This window comes from Lonchura striata, chromosome 19 (assembly GCF_050655825.1).
Source record: "Lonchura striata isolate lonStrDom1 chromosome 19, ASM5065582v1, whole genome shotgun sequence".
Classification (NCBI taxonomy): domain Eukaryota; kingdom Metazoa; phylum Chordata; class Aves; order Passeriformes; family Estrildidae; genus Lonchura; species Lonchura striata.
In genome coordinates, this window is record NC_140721.1 from 4,090,809 (window position 1) to 4,106,430 (window position 15,622).

At 63.4% G+C, this 15,622-nt stretch overlaps 1 protein-coding gene across 3 annotated transcripts in view; it reads right to left on the reverse strand.

The window, feature by feature from the left end:
- ABR (ABR activator of RhoGEF and GTPase) overlaps positions 1 to 15,622 on the reverse strand; it is a 38,116-nt gene that overhangs the window by 19,179 nt on the left and 3,315 nt on the right. The window contains exons 1-3 of one of the 3 annotated variants that reach the window (XM_021524950.4): positions 9,815 to 10,054; positions 5,200 to 5,384; positions 339 to 443 (exon numbers count right to left, since the gene is read on the reverse strand). In XM_021524950.4, the coding sequence (XP_021380625.2) occupies positions 339 to 443; positions 5,200 to 5,384; positions 9,815 to 9,875 (351 nt within the window). In that variant the 5' untranslated portion in view covers positions 9,876 to 10,054. Of the gene's footprint in view, positions 1 to 338; positions 444 to 2,161; positions 2,510 to 5,199; positions 5,385 to 9,814; positions 10,055 to 15,622 lie in introns of those variants that run through there. The other 2 variants (XM_021524951.3, XM_031506483.3) reach the window with 2 other exon arrangements.

The window sequence follows — 15,622 nt, forward strand, 5'->3', positions numbered from 1 at the left end:
GGGCACTCCAAGCTCGTGCATCCTCAGACTTCCCCTGCAGCGGCGGTGACCTCGTGTTGTGCAACAGCGTCTCGCCCTGAAGGTCAGCAAGTCCACAAGAGGAAACAGGGCTATAAATATGTCCCCAACAGGGACATGGGCAGCAGGGGAGGTGAGATGGGGGTAGACAGAGAAAAGCTGGCCCCGGTGTGGCTTCTGGAGCTTTGCTCCCACTCAGGCTGACATGGCTGGGGGAAACCACCCAGGAAAAAATTACTCCATCTATCCATCCATCCATCCATCCATCCATCCATCCATCCATCCCTGGAGGGGCTGTCCAGCCTGGGGGCTGTGCTCACCAACAAGAGGGCCTCCAGCTGGTTGATGTAGATCTCCTCGCTGGCCAGGAAACCGGAGAGCACCAACTTCCGCATCTCCAGGCCTTTGCCGGCCTCCCGCTCGCCCTGTGGGACACAGCAAGGAGCCTGGCTAAGCCAGCAAGTGGCACAGGAGGAGACTCCTCATCCCACCAGCCCATTCCTGGCATCCCCACATGGGCACATGTCCCTGCCAGTGTCGGGGAAGCTCAGTGGCAAGGCGTGGGCATGTGCCCGATGGGCCGCAGAGCCCGTCTGGAGCCAGCTGGGGAAGCCACGAGCTGCTGTGCTGGCTCCTGTCCCCTCCCTGCTCCGGGCTGGCCAGGAGCCCGGTGCCGCTGGCAGCGCTCCAGGGTGGCGCACGGCATGGCAGGACTCTCCAGGGCAGAGTCCAGAGACGCCCAGTGAAATCATGCTTGGCACTGGACGGGGCTCCCACGTGATGCAGCACCACCCTTTCCCTCGGCTGAGGTTTCCCTTGGGAAGTGCCACCCCAGCCGGCACCGCCCAGTGGCACCAGGGCACGTCCCAGCACCCAGGTCTGCTGCAGCACTGATGTTCCTGTGCTGTGACCCTCATGGCAGGGAGATGGCCGGGCTGGGGGGGCTCTGGGACCCTCAGCGAGGCTCTGCCAGTGCCCAGGCGTGGATATCCCAGCCCCCGGACCATCCTTGGTCACACCTTGGCTTCTCCTCTTAAAAATCACACTTGAGGACCAGGCTTTGCCACTCAGACAAGGGCCAAGCAGAGCCATGGGGGCATCACTCTGGGACATTCAGGATAGTTTGGGGGGGACGTGTCTCACCTCTGCCCATGCCAGCCCTGGCTGTTGTGCCAGGGGAGGTGGCAGCTGCAAACACCTGGGGGGCACAGCCCCAAGGTGGGCATGGCTGAGGATCAGCATCTCTCTGCCCCACTCTAGTGTCCATCAGCCAGCCCTGGGCACTGCTGGGACAACAGAGTGTCCATCCTGCCAGGCTGTCCCATGAAGGCTGGGCCAGGGTGACCAGCGCAGCAGGAGGGTGCACGGGGGGGCCAATTTTATTCAAAGAGCTCGTGGGCTCTTTGCCACACATTAGTCACGGGCTCTTCCTGCTTCCCCAGCCTGGGCCCTGCGCAGGAGCTCAGGAGATAAGGGGCCCACCCACGCTCGGGGCCCACACACCCCACGGGGACAATGTCAGCTGGACCCCCGTGACCCAGAGCAGTGACTCTAAATCAGGACCGTGTGGCTGCCCCAGGCAGGGGACCCCAGGAAAGGCAGGGCCAGAGCCCTCTTCCAGCACCCAGGCACCCTGGCAGGGTGGGCATGAAAAGGATGCTGAGCTGTACCTGCCAGCACAGGGGTCTCCCCAGGTCCACCCCACAGCTCTGTTTTGGGACTGTTTCGGGGTTTCTGGTGGCCGAGTGTGGGAATCGGCCAATAGCCGAGCCAATGGAGCAGAGAGTAAAACGAGCCCTTTCCTGAGCATCCGGTGCCGGCTCTGCTGAGCCGCGCAGCTCCCACCCTGCAGCACGTGTGGCTCTACACCCCCCTGGAAGGACAGTTGGGTGGTCACCCCACTCTGAGCCCTCCACACCTGGAGCCTGGCACAGCCCTGCGCCGTGCCCCTGGCCACAGGCAGTCCTGGGGGTGTGGTGGGGCCGCAGTGATGCTCCCGCTGCTCCCAGCTCTGCTCCCCCGCCAGCACCCTCCGCATCGCCCCAGGAGCCGTGCCAACACCTGGGCATCACCAGCACCAGCAAAATGCCCTTGTCCCCACACCCACTGCCCAGCACGGAGGCAGCGTCCCCCCGCTGCCCACCTTGTCGCCGGCCGAAAACGGAGACACGGGGCTGGTGGGGGTTCCTGGCTCAGAGTCATCTTCATCCTCCAGCACTTTATCCAGGTACCCTATGGCCTCCTCTTCCTCCTCCATGGCTGGCCGGGCACGGGGCGCAGAGGGGACCCCACCAGGCTCCAGAGGCGCGGGGCTCACGCGGCTGAGCTGCCCCAGCCTGACTCAGCTCTGGACGCCGGCCACCAGCGCGGGATGAAAGGAGCCATTATGGGATCCCCGGTGCTCCAGCCTGACCCAGCTCCGGCCTCCCGGTCCCCGGCGGCTCCGGGCGAGTCGCCGGCAGCCGCGGGCCGGGCGGCTCCGCTCGGCGCCGGGGCCGCGGCGGTGCAGGGGCCGCTGCCCGCGCCCCGCGCCCCAGCCGGGCCCGCCGCTCCGCCCTGCGCGCTCCTACAGGAAATGCTCTCGGGCTATGGAGGTGGGGCTGCTCCGCCGCCGCAGCCCGCCCGTGGTCAAGGCCGGGCCGAGCGGCAGCCGCCTTCCCCGGCCGGCTTTCCCGAGGGGTGTCCAGCAAAAGCCGCGGGGAGGGGTTCCCCTGCCAGGCCCTCCGGCGGTGGGAGAGCATCCCTTCTGTTGTAGCCCTCCGGACCCCCGTGTCCCGTGGGAAAGCACAGCAGGACCGTGGGGATTGCCACCAGCGAGACGTGACCTTGGAGGGCAGCAGCATCACCGCGTCCCGCATGGGGACCCGGCTGTGCGCCTCCAGAAGGTGCCAGAGCTCTCCCTGCCCAGAGGGGACTTGAAGCAGTGTCACAGAGCTGAGCCGTGTGTGTCCCCTCCTACCTGCCGCACATCCCGCAGGGAGCAGCTGGCACCTCAGCCTGAACCCCGGGCAGGGACATGGGGACACCAGCACTGCTGTGGTGCTTGTGAGGGACACTGTGGACACTTGTGAGGGACTCTTGCATGGCAAGGCAAGAGCAGGCTGGAGGAGGGGACACTAATGCAAGAGCTGTTTCAGCAGTTTCCCCCGGGCTCCTCAGAAGCAAAAGGGGAACCAGTGGCTACATGTGCTCTGCCCACAGGAGCCATCTCTTCTCCCTGCACGCATCAGAGTCTGCAACAAACTCCTGCTGTGAGATGTGGGCAGGGACACAGACACAGGGACTTTCCAGAGCCTGTGTCCAAGCCACAGCTCAGCCTTTGCACCACAAGCCTGCCCAACATGGTCAGCTCCCTGGAGTGGGGAATGGTCCCTGTCCAGGGGAAAGCTACCCACAGTGCCAAACCCAGCAGTACCCAGGCAGGGGCTGGAACACCGACTCCACACCACAAGCACATCCCACGGTGGGACAGGGAGGGTTAAGATGTGTCTGCACACGGCAGTCACAGGCCCCAGACATGGTTACAGCTGCCCCAGGAGCCTGCAAGATGAAATGCCCCACCAGAAACCTCCTCCAGCCCTCTCAAAGGCAGTGCCAGCAGTCCTGCCTCACTGGAGGAGAGCAATGGGCTGAACCTGGCACCCTGTGCCACCAGCACAAGCCTGTGCCCCTCGCAGGGCTGGGCACACACTGCTGGTATTGGAGGGAGCTCTGCCAAGCCCCAGCACAAGCAGCTCCAGATAAAGAGAGGGAGGTAGAGCTGGCACCGAGCTCCAACACTTCCCAATCCTGTTTGTCACAACCAAGTCAACGTCCCTGCCTGTGCCCAGAGCCAGTGTGCCCCACCAGCCCTCAGGGACATCCCTCTGCCAGCATCTCTCCCCAGCCCTGTCCCCCAGAGCCACCCTCTGCTGTCCCTGCTGGCCTCGGGTCAGAGCCCAGCCCCGGAATGTCAGGGCTGGGGTCGAAGGGCTGTGCTGGGGGGACAAGGAGCCCGAAGCCCGAGTGGTTCAGAGACAGCCCCGGGGGGCGGTGGCAGAGGCAGCACCCTGCTCTCCCTCCCCAGGGGCGCTGGGTGCAGGGACCACGATGCTGTGCAGGGCGACCCTGGGGAGGAAGCCACACCTCTCCCTTTTCTGCCTCAGCATCCGGGTCAGAAGCTTAACTCTTTCCATGACAAAAATAAAACTAAACTTTTCCTGGCCCGGGCAGCGGCAGCGCCGGGGGATCCCCCAGCCCGGGGCCGTGCGGTTGCTCCCCGCACTAACCCCGAGGGGCCAAGGCGCCTGCCTGGACCCTACTGCACCCGGGCTTTGTGGAAACTTTCATTCTGGGGAAAAAACCTCACTTTTTTCCCTTTGGAATGCCCGCAGCTCTCCGGGCATTCCTCCTCTTTTGTAAAACCAAAGGGCTCCCCGAGGACGCGCAGGGGTTACGCTGAAGTCGTGCAGAGCGGGAGGGGGGCACTTTGTGTCCCCAGCCCTGCTGGTGACAAGTCCCGAGTGCCACTAGATGGAGCCGGCAGCCCGGCGGAGCCGCTGCGCCCTGTCCCCGAGGGCTCCCGGAGCTGGCACCCGGGAATTCCCTGTCCCCGAGGGCTCCCGGAGCTGGCACCCGGGAATTCCCTGTCCCCGAGGGCTCCCGGAGCTGGCACCCGGGAGCTCCCTGTCCCCGAGGGCTCCCGGAGCTGGCACCCGGGAGCTCCCTGTCCCCGAGGGCTCCCGGAGCTGGCACCCGGGAACTCCCTGTCCCCGAGGGCTCCCGGAGCTGGCACCCGGGAGCGCCCTGTCCCCGAGGGCTCCCGGAGCTGGCACCCGGGAACTCCCTGTCCCCGAGGGCTCCCGGAGCTGGCACCCGGGACCTCCCTGTCCCCGAGGGCTCCCGGAGCTGGCACCCGGGAACTCCCCGCTTCCAGCCGCCCGGCCGTGCCCCCGCCCCGGGACCCCGGCCAGCCCATCCCCTCCTGGCTCTGCCACCGGCGTGGCACTGCGGGGCAGGGACACAGCGTGTCCCACGGGCACGGCATCCCCCGAACTGCCGCTCCCCGGTGCCCACACTGCCACGGCCAGCAGAAATGGGGCTGCCGGGCACAGCCCCCCCCAGGTCACAGCAGCAGCAGAGCAGCACAAGCACCGCCGAGAGCCGAGCCGGACCCCAGAGCCCCGCGCCCCCAGCACCTACCCCTGTGCCGAGGCCATCGGCGGGCGTGGGTGACACACCGTCCCCGCTCTCCTGGCCGCGGGCGCTGAGCTGGGGGGACATGGTGGGCGACTCATCGATGTAGGGCATGGTTTCCGAGCCCTCCGGCAGCGCCTTGGGCTCCTCGTTGCCCTCGGCGTCGTAGTCGTCCGCGCCATAGTTGAAGTCTGCCGGGGTGAGAGAGGGTGGCCGTGAGCATCCAGGCGCGGCTCAGGGTCACCGTGTGGCACCGGGGCCACCCAGCCCAGCCTGTGGTTACCCGCGGGCAGCTGTCCCCGCGTCCCGGGGCCACTCACGGACAGCCCAGCCCAGCCCCGCTGCCCGCTCAGCCAAGCAGGCAAGGAGACATCGCACATCACAGCGAGCATCCTCGGCCCCGCAGGCATCCTCTGCTCGACACACTTCCCTATATTTGAATAATTAACCGAACCGAGAGGCCCGACAGCCTCGTCTGCGCAGGGACAGCTGCTCTGCCAGACGCTCCAGCCCCATGCAAGTGGCTGTGCCCTGCCTGCCCGCCGGCCGCCGTCCCTGTGCCATCCCCGGGGACAGACGGGCTGGGCTGGCAGCCACAGCCGCCATCCTCCTTCCTTGCCCATGCCCGCACTCCTCGGAGCGTGGAAATGCGGGGCAGGACCCACAGGGCGGAGGGCAGTGCCACCCCCCTGGCAGAAGGGCTCCATTGCCTCCCCGATGGGGGACGGAGGGGGGCTGCACCCCCAGCGCAGGATGAGGCCCCCGCGCCCCCAGAACAGCACCCATTTTGGGGTGCCCCACACTGACCCACAGTCCCCCATCACCCAAGGCCCAGGGGAAGCCATTTCGGGGGACAGAGCCCCAGGTGTGCGGGCGGGGGGGGGGGGTCTGCAGTGGGGCCCTGGGGCAGCGGGGACCGGGGTACATCCCAGCCTGTTACCATGGGAACGGCAGCGGCTCGGTGGCGGCGGAAGAGGTGGCTGCAGCAGCCCCGAGATGCTGACAAAGGGGAGGGGGAAGGGAGCCCGGCTGCGGCAGGGGCGGCCGTGGGGTGCACCCAGCACCCCCCAGCCATGCTTGTGGCCAGGAGCCCCTCGGCAGCTCCCAAAGAGGCAGGGGGCTCATCCAACACCACCCCCTCGCTCCCCTCCCATCCAGCAGCCCCATGGATCCCTGGAAGTCACATCCCCACAGGCTTCCTGGGCACAGACACTGGGGAGACCCCAGCTAAGACCCCAGCTGATAACTTGGCCAAAACGGGGTGCACTGGGGTCAGAGCAGCCACCCCAGACCAAACCCCACACAGCTGCCACTCCATGTCCCCACGGCCCTGGTCATCCTGGACAAGGACTCCCCTGGCTCCCACCAACACCGCTCAGCACATTAATATTACATCCTGCTTCCTAGGGAAAGTGGATAAATCTTTAAATCAAAGAGCGCTGCAAAGCGTGCTCAGGCCAGGAGCCCTGCCAGTGCCAGTGGGGAGGGATGGAGAGTCCCATCCTGCACCTGAGCGGGGTTGGAGGAGAGCTGTGACATGGGCCAGATGCACCACATCTCTGCCAGGACACCACAGCCCCTCTCAGACCTTCCTTCTTTAGCAATTAGCTGATAACAATCCTCAGAGGCTGTGGGGCCACCACAGCCCACCTCCAGCCCGGGAGCTGACTGGATTGCCCGCTGCCCCAACCATAATACCCCCTGGTCCTCAGCTTCCAGGAAAAATGGATCCCTGGCTCTAACCTGCCCTGCCTCCTCATGGTGGGGTGTCCATCCTCTCTCCTGTCCTGGACAGGTCCCAGCTGTGATGCTTCCAGCACCATGCATAAGGCTCATTAGCACTGGTGTCCCCCACGATTCCCCAGGACACCCACCCCACACAGCTCCCCTGAGCCACCTCAGCCAGGGGCTGTCCCTAGGCTGGGAATGCCCCAGAGCAACCCAAAACTCTCCCCCAAGCTCCTTTTCCCATCAGGTGGGGTCTAAGGGGGAGCCAAGGCAGCAGAGTGGGGCCAAAGCTGATGGTCCCAGCAGCTCAGAGACCATCAGGTGCCATCGCCTTCCCTCCACCATGGCCAAGGTCTGCAGCTCCAGGCTTAACCACAGGGACACCCAGAGTGGCACTGCCACTGTGGCAGTCCTGGCAACCCAGGTGGGCTGGCTCAGCATCCAAGTAATGAGGAACAGAGCGTTAATGAGGCAGCTGGGGACCCTGGGAGATGACACCTGCAGCAGTGCTGGGAAGAAGGTGGCATGGAGAGGGAAGGGACTGGCCTGCAGGGATGCAGGAACGACCTGGATCCAGTTGCTAGCAGATCTACATCCCAGCCCCACAGACCTGGGGATGACATCTACAGGCACCAAGGAGAGGGACCCTGCGCTGTCCCCAGGACAGAGCCATGTCCCCACGGCTCCAGCTGTGCCACCCAAAGCTGTGCAGTATTTGAGGGGCATCACCTGGGGAGCCTGGGCACAGGAACCTCCCCAGCAACCCCAGAAGCTGCTATAGGGAGGGGACCAAGCACCACCAAGCAGCCAGGACGGGCAAGGGAGACACTGATGGGCAAGGGGACACAGAGAGGTTGTCCCCTGCATCTCCCTGTCCATGGGGTGCTTGTGCCACCCAGGCAGCCCAAACCCAGCATCTCCTTCCCTCCTCCCCCACCGCTGCATTGCCCCTGCAGCCTGGTCTGTGCCCGTGCCAAAACCCAGTGCTATTTTTGCTCCTGATTTTTAGCAGCAATGGAAATCCTCCTACTGCACCCCAGGCAGGGAGGAAGCCTGGCCCAGGGAGCCACTCTAGGGGGCAAGGACACCCCGACCTGAAACAGCCTTGTAGCCCCAACCCCACAGACAGCCCCAGGGCCCTGAGCTGGATCCAAGCCCACACTGCACCAAGGGATGCTGCCACCCATCAGGGCAGAGGCCCTGTGAGCTGGCACATGGCCCCAGCAGGGTGACAGGGCCAGGAACGCATCCCCAGGAGGGATTATTTTCCCCAGGAAAATGTTTTTGCTTTGCCACATCTTCCCAGGCTACTGCCAGCACGATGGTCCCCAAGAGGGAGCTCAGCCAAGGGCAGCAGCTGGCTCCTGCCCAGCCCAGACAGAGCACAGTCACAGCAGCTCAGGGTGGCATTTCCAGCTGGACACGTGCTGTTCCCTGACACCCTGTCAGCGTGTGGGCACAGCCCAGTGCCCACCCACTCCATCCCACTTCCAAGAAAAGCCCAACATTCACACAGAGCCTGTGAGATTTTGGGGAAGCGCCACGGTTTCCCTGTGCCTGGGTGAAAATTCACCATGACAACACAGATGTGTGAGCTGGCCTCGGACCTGCTTCCGTGGGCCTCTGCTAAAGGGTGGCTCAACACAACAGCATCTCCTCCACACCATCACTGCCTTGCTCAGTGGGATGATGAAGGCTGGACCCTGCCCTGCACCCTCCAAAATACGAACATGCCAAGCAGCCTCCCCCATGCCCTGGGCAGGGCAGGTGGAGCAGGATTTGGGATGGCAGAGCACGGTTTTGCAGAGATGCCGTGCTTGGGAAGAAGGGTGCAGAGGCTGGGGCTGGATGTGGCCCCCTGGGCTCCAGCCCAAACGCCTGCACAGCCACCCCAGCCCCCGGGGCTGCTGCTGCTGGATGTGGCCTCTGGCTGTGGACATCAGAGGCTTTGGGCTGGAAAACTTGGGGAGGGGGCTCAGCCCTACACAACGCGACCCTTGGCGGCCCCTGCTCCCTCTAGGGCATGGCAGATGCCAGATCCATGCCTGGAGCATGCTCCGGAGCATCCCACCTTCCCACGCACCCGTGCCAAACCTCTGCCCCACCAGCACCAGGCTCCGAGCTCAACACTGCACCCCAAACCCCACCCCGGGATCCCACACAGCTCAACGCTGCCCCCAAATAACACCGGGGACCCTGTGACCGAGCCCCCACGTCCCCTGGCCACGTCTGAGACATCTGCCATGAGACCAGGACCGGCCCGGCTCCGGGGCTCGCTCCTCCCTGCCGCCCGTCCGTGGCATCGGGGGGTTCGCACCCCCAGGCTGCTGCAGGACGCCCCCGGCCCCGCCGGCCGCCAGCCCCCGGTACCGACACCGCGTTGCCACAGCACCGGCACCGCGCCTGGAGCTCGCTGCCAGCATCGCGGCTGAGGCAGGCGGGGAGGCAGGGAGAGGCGTCCTCCCACCGCCGCGCAGGGACGGCGATGGCACCGGGGGCCAAAACCCATCCCCATCCCCAAAGCCCCCCGCGGGAACGATCTGCTCCAGCCCCAGCCAGCCCCCCGCGCTGGGGCCACCGCCACCCACCCGGCCCACGCAGCTCCCGGAGCGGGCAGCGGGTCCCCAGAGCCGGGGGATGCCGGAGTGCCCACCAGGACACGCGGGATGCTCACGGTGGGGAGCACAACCCCCTGCCAGCACCGCCAGCCCCCTGCCCCGGCTCGGCTCCGCCAGGGACGCCCAGCCCGGGCTGCCGGGCACAGCATCCCTGCCCGGCACAGCATCCCTGCCCGGCACAGCATCCCTGCCCGGCGCGACGCAGCGTTACACAACAGGTAGGGGCGAGCCAGCCCCTCGCCCCCCTCGCCCCCCCGCCAGCCCAGGCCACGTACTGCTGTAGAGGGTGTCGATCCAGGAGAGGCGAGGCAGGCCGCGGTGGCTCAGCGGCTCCATGCTCGGAGGGCTGTGCCGGCGCTCAGCCCGCTCGCATCTCACAACAAAGGCGGCGGGCGCGGGCGGGAGGCGGGGGCCGCGGCCCAGGCGGGGGCTGGATGGCAGAGCCGGACACGGCCGCCTGCCCGGGCACACGCCGCGCCTCTGCCAAGGGTACCCAGCGAAGGAGGTGCCGCCCGGCAATGGCAGCGCGTCCCGCCTCCCGCCCCTGCCTCGCCGGGGGGAGCCGAGCTCAGCGTCCCCCCGCACGCAGCCACGCCGACCCTCCGCAGGGGTCTGGGCACCGGCGAGGAGGAGGAGGAGGACGAGGAGGGGATGGTGGTGGCACAGCAGCATGTGCGGCTGCCCCCCCGGCCACCCCAAGGAGAGCGGGGGGGAATAGGGGGAGCTGGCTCCATCACCCCTTCCACCAGTCTCACCTCCTTGCTGTGCCTACCTCACAGCAAAACTTCCCCAGCCCCTCAAGGCTGAAGGACACAGGCTGCTCCCAGCCCTGCTCCTCCTGGTTCTGGGAGCCAGGGCCTGCAGGAGCCGGGAGCAGCCCTGCCCCGCACAAGTGGCAGGGCTGGCAGAGCAGGACGTGGGCAGGCAGGGGTTAAACCGCCCTCCCCAGCTGCATGTAGCCAAAGGAAATACAGAGTGCCAGAGTCATCAACCCCAATATGTCAGGGCGCCAGCCAAGCGTTCAAGTGCAAAGAGTGCCCTGGTTCAGGCTGTCCCAGCAGCGCGGGCACCATCCCTGGCAGCGCCCTCGGCCGCGTCCTGCCCGCGGGGCTCGGGGTGGGCACGGGCCTGGACTGGGCACTGCAGCCAGATGGGAGCCGGGCAGGAGGGAAATGCTCTGCTGGGCACACGGGGAAGGTGGAGCGTGAAGTGCCAAGACACTGGTGGGAGACCTGAGGAGACCCTGCCAGGGCACTGCCACCACCTGATTGCCACTGCCAGGGTTGTCCACGACAGGCTTGGATGCAGCATTCTGGGGGAACACGGCAATGCCAGAGCTGTGGTTGGGCATGGCTGCAGCACAGGGAGCCATTGGCACCTGGCATCCAGGATGAGGAGCCACTGCTGTCCCCAGCACAGCCGTGCCTGCCTGGGGGCTGCAGCCAGCCCTGGCATGACAAGGACATCCAGAGCCTCCTGCACCCACGGGCTGTGAGTCAGGGTGCTGAGTCAGGGGCACAGGGTGCAGCCCTACAGCTGCCATTCCCCACCTTCCCCTGCCCCATCCCAGGTACCCTGGGGAGCTGAGACTGCCTTTGTCCCTGAGACATCAGCACAGGCAGTGCCCAAGGGTGGCCACGATGTGACAGCCTTTGCTGCTGTCCGTCCCTCACCGACTCCCCCATTCACTCCGCTCTGGCTCAAGCTGAGCATGTCCTCACTTTGTCCCTTAATGGATGGAGAGTTTCCTCCACACTCTGCACCCCACAGAGCCCAAAGCCCAGCCAGGAAGGTGACAGTGGTTCAGCTGAGAGCATCAACCCTGTTCATGGCAGGAAACCACAGTCCGCTGATGCCCCGGGGAGCCCTGCAGCAGCACCAGCACCAGCACAAGATGCAGCTGCTCATCCTCAGCACCACGGCTGCAGAGCTGCAGGGGCAGCAGGCAGCTGGTTTTCCACGCACAGCTCCCTGCATACAGGGATTTTCCACATATTTCCCTCAGCCAGACACACTTCCTGGCCACTCACGCCCACAGCATCAGCCTCTCCATGTCCCCTTTGCACATCTGCTTCTTTATCCAACACAGGCCATGAGCTGGGCATTTGGATGAGCTGCCAGACCTCCTGGAGCCCTTCCCAGGCTGGCCACCCCCAGCCTGACATCACACAGCAGGTCCTGGCAGTGCCATGGCCAGGAGGACCAGGCAGGCAAGTGCCACCCAGCTGGGCAAATGTCCTGGGAAGGTCAAGCCAGGGCCACCCTGTGCTGCACCACTAACCCAGGCAGGTGGCCTTGCACAGCCCACACCAACCAGCTCCACCAAACTCCTGGGTGGCATTTTTAGTTTGGTTTTCATATTCTTTTCACCTTTGCAAAAACATCAACAACAAAACCTCAAAACCTGCAAAGCAGCTGAACCTTCCTCCTCTCCCTGGGGGAGCACCCACCCCCACCCTGGCACCCATCAGCCCTCGGTGGCAGAGACCAGTCCTGGGTGAGGAGATGCTGCCAACCATCTTCTCAACCCCCGCCAACCACCCCCAGCTCCAGCTGGGAGCATCCCTGCGGCAAGAGCTGGGAGCTGAGCTCCACCATTCCTCCCCAGCAGCAGCCAGCCCTGCACAGCCTGCCTGGTGTCTGGCTGTCTGCCTGGCATCTGCCCAGCCCCTGCCCGCCAGCCCACGCATCGCTATTTCTGGGCTCTTGTGCAAGAGTCCTCCAGTCACAGCCACAGGAGCTGCAGGAGCCCCAGCGCTTGCCCAGAGCTGGGTAGGGGCTGGTGGTGGGCACCCAGGGCTGCTGGTGGGCACCCAGGACTGCTGGTGGGCACCCAGGACTGCTGCTGGGCACCCAGGACTGCTGCTGGGCACCCAGGACTGCCAGCAACCAGAGAGCAGCTCCAGAGCCACCTGCACCTCCAACACTGGGGGTGTTTTCCTACAGGAAGAGTGGAATGGGAGAGCGAGGTTGGGGAGTACCATGCAAGTTGCTAAAGATAAGGACTGGAAGAGAAGCCAGAGTGGTTTGGTTTGGGAGAAGGAAAACCTTTGCCAGGGCTGCAGAGAATGGGGCTGAGGTGGGAGATGCCAGAGATGCCTGGCTCCCCCAGCTCCACCAGTGCCTGCTCTGCTGGGCTCTCAGGAGGTCCAGGCTCACCCTTGCTGGTGCAGAGCAGCAGCTGTCCCCTTCTCTCCCCTTGCCAGAGGTTGCAGAGAGGGAAGAGAGGAATAAATGAAAATGTTTCCAGCCTCCCTGCCTGAGGGCACTGCAGGCCCTCAGTCCAGCACTAAACTTCTCTTCCAGTACCACTTCCCAGTGGAATTGAAACCCTGAGGTCTGTGCTGCATCAGCCCCAAGCTGCACTCACTGGGGCACAGCTGAGAGGTGCCTGGGGAACAGAGAGGTCACTTGAAACATCCTGCCCTCAGGGCAGTGCCAGGCAGGGTGCCAGAGCCAAGCAAGTGTGAGGAGAAGGGCAGAGACCCAGCCACAGCAGCACTGCCTCTGGCCTCTCAAAATACCAGATGGAGAAGGAATGAAAGGTGGTGGCTGGTCAGAAAAAACATTTGACTTCAGGTGAAGGGCTGGGCCAGGTTTGCTTCCCAGCACAGGAGCTGTGGAGGAGGAGGAGGAGGTGTTGGTTCACAGCCTCACAACAAAAATCACCCATGGAACAAAAACTGTCCATGGCAGAAAGCCCCTTCCCAGCACAAAGGTCTCCCTATCTGCCAGATCCTCAAACAATCCCTGAACTTTACAGCTGGGACTTATCTGGAGACAGATCTGCAGGAGTCCTCTGGGATTCTGCTTAGGCTGGCCAGGCTCTGCTCTGGCTACAGCCAAGGGAGCCAAGCAGTGCTGCTGCTACTGATCCACACACGCCAGTTATCCTGCTCAGCAAACACTGATCAAGTCATTTGGGCTGGGAGAGCCAAGATCAAAGATGTCTCTTGGGGATGGGGTGAGTTCTGTGTGTTCCCTCGGGCTGGCTCCCGGCCACTGCTCCAGGTGACCTCAGTGGGAGGAAAATCCAGCAATGCCACAAACCAAGGGGGCACAGGTGCCACTTTCTGGGATGGATGGGCACTGAGTGAGCTGCCCTGGCCAGCCCAGGCTCCTTTCTCTAACCCAAGAGAATATGAACTCCCTGCCAGCACAGAGCAAAGCTTCTCCTGTGATCACTGCTGCAGACAGCAGCCAGCAGAAGACAGAGCAGAGCCATCCACTGGGATCCCAACGTGGGCAGGAGGGGAGGAGGAACCCGAGGAACAAAGAGCCCCGCTGCACAGAAGTGTCTTCCCAGGGAAACAGAAAGAAAACAAACCCCAACCAGATTTCAATAGCTTTACAATGCAAATGTATTCAAGCCCCGCAGGGCACTTCTGGCTCTATCCAGACACCTAATGAGGATTTCTTGCCTGCCCTGCTGCTGCCATTACTTCTACCTGGGGCTACTGATCACCCACCACTGAGAGCCTGGGGGCCAGCTCCGTGCTCGTCCCCATGGTGGGCACAGCCCGTGGCACCAAAGGGCAAACTCCATCCCCAGCACCACTGCCCAGCCCTGAATGCTGCCGAGCTCAACATCAGCTCTGCCCCAAATTCTGGGGACCAAAACCCAGTCAGTGAGACTGTGCCCAGCTGACAGAACACATCTGCATCCAGACCTGCCTCCTCCAGGAGGGATGTTGGCATCTCCGTGCTAATGAGAGCAGCACCCTCTCTCTAAAGCCAGGAGAGTACCCCTGCCCAGTGGGATTGACAGGGACTCCCAGCCCTCTGTGCACCCATCCTGCTTCTCTGCAGGGCTCTGGCACCTGGAAGGGCTGCTCCCCAACCCAGAAGATGCAGCTGCTGCCACGGTGGTGCCCACAGGCAGAGCTGATCACAGGTTTCCCCTCTGTTCTTGCAGCCCTTTACTATTTGCCCACCACAGGGCAAACCCAACAAGCAGCACTTACTGCTCTCACTTAAAGCTTTAAACTTCAACTCTTCTACTCAAAGGCTTTTCAGCCTCATAAACTTTACATTATTTATGATCTTTAACAGTGACAACCTGTTCCAGAGTTAACCCTGCAGTCCCCATCTCAGGCAGCATCACTCTGTGAGGAAGCAGCCTGCCATCACTCAGGGGCTGCTGTCACAATTGCCATCAGGGGGGTTTGTGGAGAGAAATCACCTCCCCAAATGCTGTTGGGCCCCAGAGCAGATGGAGGCAGTTCAAAGGTCCCCAGCAGGCAGGCACACACACACACACACACACACACACACACACACACACACACTGTGGTTTTGTCCTTGCCTGAACAGTTAAAATTAAACACTGAGACTCTGCCTGGCCTGCCCTGGCCAGAGGAGGAACTTCCAGCCTCTTCAGAGCCAAACAAGCACTTTCTAACAGTGGGGAAATATAACAAAGTCACAATTTGGAAACTAAATACAAGGACACAGAGGTGGTAGATGGGCTCTTGGGGGAGACACAACTGCTCCCACTGCACCTCCCTGCTTTGGTGCCAAGATCCCATCCATGTGCTAGAGGAGGGGAGAAGGATGCACAGACCATGCAATATTTCACCTTCCTTGGGCTGTGGAATCAGCATTCCTCCCCCTCCTGCACACCATGACCTGCCCCAGGCAGAAAGAGATGCACCAGGAAAAAGCCTGGACTTTGCTCACTATTTTCCCTTCTGCTTCTGCAGAATATTCCAAGAAAGGGACGAGGAACAAGCAGGGGCTAAGTGCAGCTTGGGACAGGAGGACAGAGCTGCCCCTCCATAGCTGCAGGGAGTTTTTCTGGGACAGACAGAGGTGCCACTTTTGCAGCAGCAGCACAAACTGAAAGCAGGGATGGAGTAACAAGAACAAGCCCTGTTTTTACCCAGATCATGTCAGGAGCATGACATGCATCCCCCAGCATGACATCCATGCCAATCCAGCCTTCATCTGAGCACGCAGGGGTGAGATGGCCAATGCCCCAGGAACTCCAGATGCCCCAGGGTCCCTTCTCCATTTCAGCCCTGACCATTTCACCACTGCCTTTCTGTGCTCACCATCCTCCGAGGCAGAACCCTGCTGCTGCT